At 39.0% G+C, this 11,911-nt stretch overlaps 2 protein-coding genes across 7 annotated transcripts in view; both read right to left on the bottom strand.

Moving 5' to 3' along the window:
* Positions 1 to 941: 941 nt before the first annotated feature.
* Positions 942 to 4,662, bottom strand: ube2j2 (ubiquitin-conjugating enzyme E2, J2 (UBC6 homolog, yeast)). 3 transcript variants are annotated; one of them, XM_076984134.1, is made up of 7 exons: positions 4,534 to 4,662; positions 3,694 to 3,824; positions 3,508 to 3,548; positions 3,323 to 3,425; positions 2,964 to 3,102; positions 2,598 to 2,678; positions 942 to 2,460 (listed from the first exon to the last, which is right to left on the bottom strand). In XM_076984134.1, the coding sequence occupies exons 2-7, from the start codon at positions 3,822 to 3,824 to the stop codon at positions 2,176 to 2,178; spliced, it is 780 nt and encodes a 259-aa protein (XP_076840249.1). In that variant the 5' UTR covers positions 4,534 to 4,662; the 3' UTR covers positions 942 to 2,175. The 3 variants fall into 3 exon arrangements, with proteins under 3 accessions (XP_076840249.1, XP_076840248.1, XP_076840247.1); XM_076984133.1 differs by having other exon boundaries at positions 4,420 to 4,592; XM_076984132.1 differs by lacking the exon at positions 4,534 to 4,662 and adding an exon at positions 4,126 to 4,398.
* A 1,356-nt stretch (positions 4,663 to 6,018) lies between these two features.
* The window catches only part of acap3a (ArfGAP with coiled-coil, ankyrin repeat and PH domains 3a), a 49,750-nt gene continuing 43,857 nt past the window's right edge, over positions 6,019 to 11,911 (bottom strand). For all 4 annotated transcript variants that reach the window (XM_076983804.1, XM_076983805.1, XM_076983808.1 and 1 more), the window contains exons 24-26: positions 11,794 to 11,855; positions 6,871 to 6,973; positions 6,019 to 6,767 (exon numbers count right to left, since the gene is read on the bottom strand). In XM_076983804.1, coding sequence (XP_076839919.1) covers positions 6,761 to 6,767; positions 6,871 to 6,973; positions 11,794 to 11,855 — 172 coding nt within the window. In that variant the 3' untranslated portion in view covers positions 6,019 to 6,760. The remainder of the gene's footprint in view (positions 6,768 to 6,870; positions 6,974 to 11,793; positions 11,856 to 11,911) is intronic.

The following is an 11,911-nucleotide window of genomic DNA, read 5'->3' as shown; positions in this document are numbered from 1 at the left end:
AAAAAGTTAATCAAAATATAAGATTAACATCTAAGATTTGTCTTGGAATGTCTTACTTTATGGGAGAAACATGGCCATTTCTCATTGCGGACACAATCGAGCTTCCTTCACACTAAAGCATTTTAAATGAGCATTTTAAAGGTGACAACTTGGAAAAGGGCATCTGTTTATTTTTGTTAGCTTTTTAATCAGCCAAATCTGTAATTTTCCAAATCTACGTCCATCACTCCAGTAAAAGTTCTGGGCTCATTCAGTGTTCCACCTCCAGTGGAAGCTGGTAATAACTTAAAAATGGTTTACAGCAGCTTAAATACTCTTACACCCCGCAGGACTGAAACTGAGCATGAACATGACCAAAGATGTGAGTGAGTGACTTGAGTCCATTTAATGAAACTGGCACAAGATCTATAAGATAAGAACTATTTCAGTAAAGGAAATGCTGTGTAGGACACTTGAGCAAAGGTATTACTTATCAGAATGTCATTTATTCCAAATGTAAACACAACATGTTTATTCTAATTTTCTTAATTAAAGATTCCCCTATGAGATATTATTAGATAGTTTTCACAGAGGGTGGAAAAAAGAAAAAAAAAAAAAAACCAAAACTACTGGGCCCGGAACAAAACACTTTTATGAATAAAGTGTCAAATGACCTGAACACAGTTGTACCAACGTTACAAACTCCTTAAGTCTGCATGTATACATGTATTATACTAACATAGCCAATTAATGATGGATTTGAGTTTGTACATACACAAATCTTGGCAAGTTACCAAGCCAGGACTGTAGCGTGCCTCTTTTTTGACATGTAAAATAAAATCAAAGTCACTGTGATTCATGGGAAAGCCGCTCAGTGCTGTCAAGTCCACACATACCACAGAGAGCACGCTCAGGATACCACAGGAAATGTCCGTAATGTCATGAATAATAAACTGTTAATGTCTAGGAAAAAGAATGAATATTTATTTAAATGTGTTGAATATTGCACAATTTACAACCCTTGAAAAGCCAAGAAGAGTTCCGTCTCTGCTGAAGCGGTAAGTGCTGTTAAAGCACAGGCAGAAATTAATTTTCCACAAATACACATACAACAGAAGAAACAATAGTGTTGGTCTTATATAATGAGTCCATACAGGTAAAGCCTGATAGAGAGACACCTGAAAAATCTCAGCTACAGTTATCAAGAATTATACAATGAAGTTTGGATTCGACAGAAGTTCATTTTGGACTAAGGTAGAGCGGAACCGTATCGGCCACTCCAATATTGGGATTAAGCAACAACCTGTATCACCATTTGTGGAGCCTCATGAAGTGGTAGAACATTTGCATTTGAAACATCAGCATTTGTGTCTTCTTTTATAGGTGAAAAGGGAGGCCAGTTTGGTGATGCATTTAAATGCACTTAAAGAAAACCAAACCTAATGTAAAGTATAAGAGGAGCACCATAGAGGACATGAGATTTACCTTTTCAGCTGCAGCACGTGTAACTGCAGAAGAGATGCAGCTCTAGAACCTTAAACAATGTACAGCCTGGTTATAATCTACTCACTCCTATTAAAATGTGAAAATTATAAAACATTGCAGGTGTTCTGATCACAACAACTATATTATGCTTTTTAGAGCAAAAATTTAAGAAACATCTCTGCAATTCCTATTTTTTTCCCCACAAAAAAAATAATCTTAGGAGTGCTGTCTGAGCACATTGTGAAATCTTTTGGAAATCTTGCCAACAAATGGTGGGCAGAATTAAGGGGTTGATTTAATCAATATTGTTCAACCGTCTGTTGAGGTTCAAGTCATGGCCACACGTGGCTGGCTTCATTGAAACAAAAACACAACCATTCATAATGGTGAGTTGAGTATAGGCAGAAGTCTTATACATCATTTCTTTACCTATAAATTCTATAGGGACTTGGCCTTGGCAAGACCTACTACCCCCCTTACAGCAGCTGTTTGACTGTGACACGACTTTCTGTTGCTGAGCTTACTTACTTATTCCACAAGCCACATCTGGGTTTTTTTTGGGGGGAAACAAGAAATTACCTCCTTATTTTGGTCATGAGAGCAGTTCCAGTCCTATGTGCCTCTATCTTCATTCCATTTTTTTTCCTTTCTTTTTTTTTATCTAAGAGGGGAGGAGGGGGCAGAGGGGAGATTTGGGGGCGGGGCCAACACTCATTCCTGCGCAATGCTCCGCAGCACATATTTGACCGTGTACGCGAATGCAGCGAAGCCGACAATGACAAACAAGTTAGCGAGCGCTCCTCCCAGGAGTCCATGGTTGCGGTTGACCTGCTGGAGGTCAGGGGGCGGGGCAACTCCCGGGGGCAGGTGCCCATTTAAGGCTGCATGCCCATTTTGGGCGTGGTGGGCGTCGCCGTCAGGCACGACGTCAGGAAGCGGCAAAGCTTGGGGGCGGGCGCTCAGCTCCTCCTGTAGTCGCTGCTTCTGCTTGATCTCCTGTTTACAAAAGCACAGTGCGGATCTCAGAAGAACAGCTTACCGAAGACTTCTAGCAGAGAATTGCTGAAGTGGCATGCAGTGATGTTTCTGTGGATTCAGTTCAGCATCTCAAAACAACGCTAGCACACACTTACATCAACGACATCTGGAAACAGCTCACAGAAAACTTTGTCCTTAATGTTGAAGGCCAGACTCTGGGAAGCAAGCTGTCTTTTCTGTGGACAATACAGTTCATAATCACTCTTTCCATGAAATCATGCTAGATAAGAACATAAGTAGATAGAAGAACTTTAAACATATGTAATAGTCTGAAGGACAGTTGACATAATCTAAACGTCATGCATTGGTGGACGCTAAGATTGATACACAAGGGCTGCATCTATGCACTCTAAAAAAAAACAAAACAATAACAAGCTTTTGTTTGTGCCATTTCTTTATGGATTCACACATGAACCTGTCCAGGAATTATGTAACAATCACTTGAGTGGCTTCATACTCACAGTGAAGTCTGACGTTTCGATACTGCCGAGGGTGGGACCTTTTTCTACCATGAAGCTTAAGAGTCCTGTCAGGATGGTGGACACTGACCACGCAGGATTCCAGGTGTCTGGATGAAAATCTGTGATGGACAAACATAATCTAAAAGAGATAACAGAAAGAACTTGTTACCAAATCAATATATGTTTGTAACAGCTAACATGTTAAAAAAAGATACAGGTTCATTGTGTAAATCACCAAATGGTTTGTGGGTAATTCAGAGAAAAGTCGTAATTCTGTCAATCTGATGCTGGTACATTGTATGAATGCTATACATTGTGTCAGTCTGTGCCATGTGTAATAAATCTGGAGTTTTTCTTACCTTGTGTTACATTTAAATCTGCCATTCGGAGTTATCATGTATATACTTGGCGGTTTGAAAGGAAATTCTCTGGGGAATATGAGCTTGCCATGATAATAACCTCCTACAGAAAAAAAAACCATGAGGTTAACACAGATAGCAAAATTGCTTAATAAATGGATTTGGTTTCAGATGGAGAAAGTCACCTTCATATGGAGTTTTCTCAGGACCACGGACCAGATAGTGCCTGAATTTAAAGCACCAAAAATTAAAACTGTGATAACACAACAGCAAATGCGTGGTAGAAACAGGCACTTAATACAAGTTTACAAGATGTACTGTAACACGCAGGTCATATACAGTGTGAATGGAGGAAGAACTATTTTTTTTACCATTCCAAAATATTTGAGGGGAGAGGTTCCGCACTTATGTATGGGACTGGGTCTTTCTTTATTCGCAGGTAGTCCTGTTTTAACCTTTGTGTTGCTGTTGTTGGTGCCCTCTTATTTATGTTGCTGCTCATCTGAAATCACCAAAAGCAGTTTGAAAATGCACAAAATTTCACTCAACATAAATCCAACAGTTTTACAACGAGAGACCTTCACGTGAGGAACACTTGCAGGCAGTGGGCACCAAGTAATCACATACGAAGCAAATTACCAGTCAGCTAACTACATTTGCCATATTACAGACTGAAATTAACCACATTTCCCTATTTTTTACCGAACTATGGACTTTTATTTAGACACCATATCTAATTAATGAGACCTGGAGGGAAAAAAAAAGAAATAAAACCGTCACCATTCAATATGAGACGAACACACCTCGCTTACTAAGTACAAGTTCATCTCCAGCACACATTACTTATTAACTCGGCTCGTCAAGCAAAAATAAAAAGCACTACTAGCTTGATTGAATATAAAAATGTAACCATTTATCCGACTAGATTAATAAGTGAGTACAACTGTAGCTACGTGTCCAGCAGAGAGAACAAAGTAATCACGATCAGCAGATGGATCAAATCTGCCTGTAATAATAACGACAGAGGGATTTGTTAGCTAGCTAGCTGCTTAGCACCCAAACACAGGCACCCAATCTATTGCACGATTGCGTCTTACCTCTTTAACACCCGACAAGCTATTAATCGGGGCCTAGATAGTACGATATTGTATCGTAGTTTTACTTCCGACTGAAAACGCCGAAAGAAACTTGAAAATGCAACATAAAATTACCTTTTAGCTAAGTGAAATTGTCATCTATGCCCCATTCCAATATGGCCCCCTCCCAACAAGGAAGTGATTATACTAAACGAAAATAAAAGCCTACCCGCGTGCTTTGTTCCATTTCAAAATAAAAGTAAGGTCGACTCGGTAGGGTTATGCCTAGGATTTAGGTATGGGAAGATTCACCGATTCACATCGGTGATTCGGGGTCTGCGATTCGACTGCACCGGTAGATTCTACGTGCATAGGGTTTAATTTGCAGGCGAATTTACGGTGCATCTCCTCTAGCCTTTTTGCATCGGCAAATACCATGGTTAAATCGGGTGTTTTGTTTTCCAGTATCTATTCCTTATTCTAACGTATTTACAGAGGCAACATACTTTTTATTTTTATTGATTTCTTTTTTTTTCGAGGCAACATAAATGCACCATCGTGTCCTCAGGTACTGATGCAAACACGCAGACGTACACAACAAAGATGGAGGGAAACGAGAGCATTAGCAACGACAAAGATATTTAATGCACCAAAAAAGACACACAAATCAAACGTATTTCGGGTTTTTTTAAGCGAGGTGGTCAACTTGACAAGACGCACGCAATCTGCAAACAAAGCCGTGGGGCTATCAAATACGTTAGTAGCACAACAAACCTGGCGACACACATGAAAAGACGGCACGGTGTGGACATCTCTGCGGCCGCTACCTCCTCGTAAGTCTAGCAGACAGTAGTGTTGCAGATCATAATTTTCACTATGTTAATACAGTACTTTTAAAAACTGTTCATCTTATGTTTTAAACGTTTTGTATAATATAGATGGAGAAAATAACTGAATAATTCACTTGAATAAATTAATGCTCTGTCTGAATATACTGAATTATGCATTTTTTTATATTATTTGTTTTGCTCCATTGAAAACAACCAGGGGTGAGTTTCCCGAAACGTTCTTAGCGCTAAGTACTTCTTAACCTCATACGTTTCATACGAGGTTACAAAGTACTTAGCACTACGAACGTTTCGGGAAACCCAACCCAGATGCATACATCCCTTGAATTGTAGAGTAAAGTAGAATTGTGCTATTGAGTTACGAAAACGGATGAGTTAGGCCAATACATCCTCAAACCTCAACTAACTGTATCGAATGATCACTTATCAAACCGAATCCTCATATAATAAGTCTTATCGTTATCAAATCATTTTGAATCGCATCATATCGTGAACAGGAGTGATTTGTATCGCATCGTATCGACAAGGGGTTTCAGAGTATCGCAGTTATATCGTTTCGGTGACAGTGTATCGAGATGTGTATCGAATCTACCTTAGTGGTGAAGATATACATCCATACTAGGATTACATGGGTTTTATATATATATATATATATATATATATATATATATATATATATATATATATATATATATATATATATATATATATATATATATGGCACTATATATAAAATGACACTCAGGCATATGTTTATATATATTTTTATATACCACCATTTCATGATATATTAGCTTTTTCATCTAAAAAGCACTGTACATGTACAATATCTGCATTTGAGTTGCAGTGATTTATAGTAACTGTACATAACAAATAACAAGACAAATGTAAGACCATACCAGCATAGTCATCATTTAACAATATAGCAAGAAAAAAAAGATGATGTCTAGCATGATTTTTAAGAAAATATGATAATTGTACTGGAATAAAAGATAAAATGAGATTTCTTTGTTGTATACACACTATTTTATAGACATGCAGCCATAAACTCCTGGAGGAATCCAGTATAGTAACTGTACTGGTTATAACATTAGTTATTGTCTGAAAGTGGCTAAATCTAAAGGACATTATAATATAAAAAAGAAGAAAAAAGATTATATAATAAAAAGAAAAAATGGAGGATAAGACCAGCTAATCCCCAATAAAACAATTAAAGCTATACAAACATTCTTTAAAACCTTTTGAAAACATTACAAATAAAAGCACAGCTGATGTCAATGAATTTTCACATATCACAGGCATTGGCTTGTACTCTGGCCTCATTGCCGGTAAATTGCTACGTGTGTGGCCACCAAGCCCTCTAATAGTTGTGCCAGAGAGCAACCAAGCACACTGCATTGCAAACAGTACATATAACCACAATCCACCTGAACACCTGTAAACATTTTAGCATGCACATTGTCCATTCCAAATGTCCAATTCCTTTTGTTTTCAGGTCCACGATGCTGCATCCATCAAACTCTGGACGAAAAAAAGCAGAATAAGGTTCTGAAAGTTAGTTCTGAAAAGCACCAGCCCCTGTCCTAGCAAAGTGGGAGCAGACAGCCAGGTGAGGTGGGACTACCTGAAGGAGTGGCGGAAGTGAAGGCTCCGCCTCTTCAACTTTTCAGGGTTGTGAGACGCCATGTGGGAGAACTCCCGGAAGATGTCCAAGTAGGTGGTGTCACCTGAGACGAGAGAGCACGACAACATGTTTAAAATGCATTAAGTTCACCTTATTCTTCCTTTCAGTAATTTGGTGGTGTATACAGGCAGTGCTTCCGCAGATAGAAGTTGGCAATATTCCTGTACTGTTATCCTGATGTAGTTTACTGTACGGTTTGAGTTGCTTAAGGGCATAAAGACTACAGTGTACTTATTTGAGCTGCGGTTGAATTTATGATTATGAACTACTTTATTATGAGCTAATGTGCGTAAACACGTTTTTGACCTTGGAAAACCACAATGACCACAATGCTTTGTGGAGAGAAGTAGCAGAGTGCATAAAAACCCATTACCCATTATGACATTAAGTACCATGACACCTCTGTAATCGGAGTCTTTGGGCCTCACACACTGGTTGCCTGTGGTAACCACCGGGTGGGAACAATGGCGGGAACTGAGATCACTGGAAGTCTGTGTGCTTTTCTCAGGGTTCAGTGGGAAACCAGGGGATTCTCTTTCAGCTCAGCCCTGAGGCAGATCTCCGAGCACTGGACAGCAGAACGACTTCAAAGTGAAACAGTGAAGCTTACGCACACTAGCTTGGAAAGTCTCTACAACAGGACCCAATTAGGGAATTATTTAAGGAACTATTTCTGCAAACCATGTTATGGAGCCTTGAAGTAGAGAATAGGAGCTGCATAGCTTGTTTTAGGAAACATAGAGATAAACAATGGTAAAAAAAGAGGAATTATTTAGCATGATTTAAATCTTAACCTTATCCTTAAATCTTAACCTTAACCTAATTTAAATCTAAACCTTAAATCACACCAGCCTTATAACATAACTAGAGGAATGCTTCAGTTAGCCTTTTGCCATTAGCTTTTATAACATTACAAGAGGAATGCTTCAGTTAGCCTTATACCATTAGCTTTTATAACATTACTAAAGGAATGCTTCAGATAGCCTTATACCATTAGCTTTTATAACATTACAAGAGGAATGCTTCAGTTAGCCTTATACCATTAGCTTTTATAACATTGCAAGAGGAATGCATCAGTTAGCCTTATAGCTACCATTATCTTTTATAACATTACTAAAGGAATGCTTCAGTTAGCTTTATACCATTAGCTTTAATAACATTACTAGAGGAATGCTTCAGTTAACCTTATACCATTAGCTTTAATAACATTACTAGAGGAATGCTTCAGTTAACCTTATACCATAACTAGAGGAATGCTTCAGTTAACCTTATACCATTAGCTTTTATAACATAACTAGAGGAATGCTTCAGTTAGCCTTACACCATTAGCTTTTATAACATAACTAGAGGAATGCTTCAGTTAGCCTTATACCATTAGCTTTTATAACATAACTAAAGGAATGCTTCAGTTAGCCTTATACCATTAGCTTTTGTTACATAACTAGAAGAATGCTTCAGTTAGCCTTATACCATTAGCTTTCATAAAATAACTAGAGGAATGCTTCAAATGGCAAAACTGATTTCAGAAATGAATCTATATGGTGCTGCCTGGTTACAGGGTTGAGTGTTCTCATAATCAATATATTCTGGATTGTTATTTGGACCTTCAATAAGTACAATCAATAAGTACAATTCATATTCTACAACAAAGTAGTCCAATGAGTGCTATACACGACAAGTACAAGAACGCATGTTTTCAGTAATGCTAATGTTGTAATGTGTTATGTCAATTGTATTCTTCACAGCTCATTTGCATACGTTTCTGGCCATGGGAGTTATTGCAGTTAGTCATACACACGAAGGCAGCAGGTTAGCAAGAGAAAGACAGAGAGTTGGACAGAAAAGACAACAGAAAGAGTGACACAGAAAAGCCAGAAAAGGTGGTTAGCAGTTCAGTCAAATATTTCCTTTATTTTATATTATTATTTTTAATGGGTTTTAGGAAGACAGCAGAACAAAATAACAGAGAAAGCGGAGTCAAACAGAACATGTTAGCAGCGGTTTAGTTTACAGCCTAATACGCAAGAGTTACAAGATTTCATACAATATCATATTTTACAAGATCGTAGTAAGACACAAAATCAATAAAACGAATGGTACCAGCAGTACGTCTGTCAGCAAGCAGTAGAAGTGTTAATAGCATTAGTTCATTGCTATCTACAGCAGAAGGCTCAAAACTATCCTGACTTTTCTTAGTGCTTATGTAAAATTGATTTAATAGAAATATTTATGCTAATACTGCTCTGTGTGGGAGTAGCTGAATTCTAGGTTCACCAATAGAAGAATGTACAGTTATGCATAAGTGCTACAAAAGGTTCGCTGGCCATAAAGAGAAAGAGAGGCACTCTGATCATCTTGAAGTGCAGCTGTGGTGTGCATGGTGACATCTTGCCCTGGCCCACACTTCTACACCACCTGAGGGGCAACAGTCTGGAACAACGTAGCTGGACATGCTAACCGTATCGAACAGAGCACATTCTGACTCCGCTGGGCATCGGTTGAACAGAATAATAGTTCCCTTGGCCTTTGGCTAAGAGAAAGTGCCCGTTACGTTGGACAGATTATCATAAATAACTCCAGATTATAACAGATTAACATCGGAGCACATTTTCTGATTATTTGCAATCTGTCTTTGAGGATGAAAGTATTGTCCTCTATAATCTGGAGCAGAAATTACATAAGGTTTTGCACAAGGCAAAACAGGCCTGAATTTTTTTTCAACCTAATCCAACTATATAACCACCATGGGCTACAGGCCAGATGTAAAACTCCCAACATTAGCACGGGGCTGTATGACATCATCCATCATATGTGTTCACTCATGACATCATGTAAATCTCCCAACATTAGCATGGGGCGTATGACATCGTCAATCATACGTGTTCACTCATGACATCATGCTCTATTGTTCTTTATCCTCCACATGCACATAAGCAAGTAAATGACTCATACGAAGGAGGATATTCAACAGTGAATTTGGGAAGTTAATGATCACTTGGGTCTTTATCTATTCAAAGACAACTGACAAAAAACAGGCCCGTTAATTTAACCAAGAATTTCAAGATTTAGTTTTGCGTGCTATGTGAAAAATTGTACCACAATGTAATATTCATATACATAGATGTAGGAACAGCTGAAGAACAATGGGGATTTAAGAGTCCATGGCAATAGCAACTCATACACTATAGATAATAACCTTAAATTAAAGTCACGTTCTGAGCATTTTACATCCTAGGACTAGAAATATGCAACTGAAATATTTATACAGAACATGAATAAACACTACATACTTGATTAAAAAAACACTGATTCATGGAGCAATGTTTTTGAATATGTAAATTACTTTTTCCTTATCTGCGTGGATCTTTTAGATTGCTTTGGATACATAGCAGTGCTAAAATGCTTTTTCAGCAGGTTATTTGGGTGACTTCCATGTTTCAGACAATAATATCCAACCCCACATCTAGTTAAAAAAATACCGTTTTGAATAAACAATACAAAAAATACAGATTATTTGTACTCAAATCATCATTGCACTGTTGCTCTGGGCAGCACTTGATATCAAAATCCTGTTCAAAACATTTCCCATCTCAGGTTTCCAACCAAAACAAACCAGGGAAAAAGTGCATAACAGGTTTTTTTTACGTCTACGTGATTATATTTTCTTTAAAATCCTTAGTAGGTTTCAACAAAGACATTTTAGCCTTCATGATTATGGTATATGATACATCACAGTTATATTACCCACGATTCATGCGTCACAGAGGAGTCCTCCAAGGCCCAGTCCCTTTAATGCACCCATTACAGTCTATACATAAACAAAAAGTTACCTCATGCCACTGCAGCACAACGTAGGCAAGCGGGGAACAGCTGCCTTGAGTGTAATACTGTCTGAGGTCTACAACTAACCAGGTCTAGAAAAGAGAGACAGTTAAGAACAACTGTGGGGTTGCTCGGCTCTGAGATTTAAAGGAACAGACTGACAGAGTAAATGATGATATGCTAACAACATGCTAACTGGCACCGTTTGCTCTCCTTCACTGTTTATACTTTAGCTTAGCTGTTAGCATATTTGGTCACACTATCCCTTTAAGAGACATCTTATTAGTATCCTCTGTTATAGGATAGAAGACATCATATTAGACAGAGTAGCAAGCAACAGGCAGAAAGGTTTGGGAGTGCACCAGGAGGAGAAATTGGTCCCATTCTGTTGTTGACGGCTGACCAGCACAGAAATCTTCACCATGTTCTAATGCATTTTTGCCTAACTTTCTGCATCCTCAGCTCCCCTCATGGCACACTCTGACTGATTAAAACCCCCCGAGACCTGTAGGTCTGATAGCACCTTAGAGCAATGGGTAACACCACTGTTGCCCTTCCTGTTCTTGGTTTTACTCCGTGTTGGAATGTGTAGGATACAGTCCATGACGAAGCGATCGTTTCTGCCCAACCTGACTGGTTTAGCAACATGCTGCAGCAGGCTTTATGGCAGCTTCTCATTGGCCGAAAGCAGAGCTGAGCAGATGAGGAAACCTGAACCGAACCATAAACCTGTCCAGTGTGGGGAAATCTCCATGTAAATGCAACAGCACTGTAATACAAGATTCCCTTTCTTCAACAACACCCCCCCCCCCCCCCCGGTTCCCCCCTTTTGGGCATACTGAATATATACACCCCCTATAGTGCTGTAATAATGTGTGAGAAAGAGAAGCAAAGGGAGGGATGATGTGTGAAATGGGGCTAGGGCGGAGAGAGGGTGTGTGCCACACTGAGACAGCTAGCACTCAGCTATATTTAGGCAAATGAACTCCTGGATACATTTCTTGTAGTGCTGCTCTGTGGGACTGCTGCTGGGGTATTGACCTGGCTGCCCGAATGGTCCTTCTGACTCCCTCATCTCCTCGTTCATCCGAGCCAGGCGCAGCCTAGAGGGGAAAAGGGGGGAGAGGCGGGTGGAGAGAAGAGGATGCGACATGGATGA

Source organism: Brachyhypopomus gauderio, chromosome 21 (genome assembly GCF_052324685.1).
Source record: "Brachyhypopomus gauderio isolate BG-103 chromosome 21, BGAUD_0.2, whole genome shotgun sequence".
Taxonomy (NCBI): Eukaryota; Metazoa; Chordata; class Actinopteri; order Gymnotiformes; family Hypopomidae; genus Brachyhypopomus; species Brachyhypopomus gauderio.
Note: the sequence above shows the minus strand (reverse complement) of the source record. Positions and strands in the feature narration are given on the sequence as shown.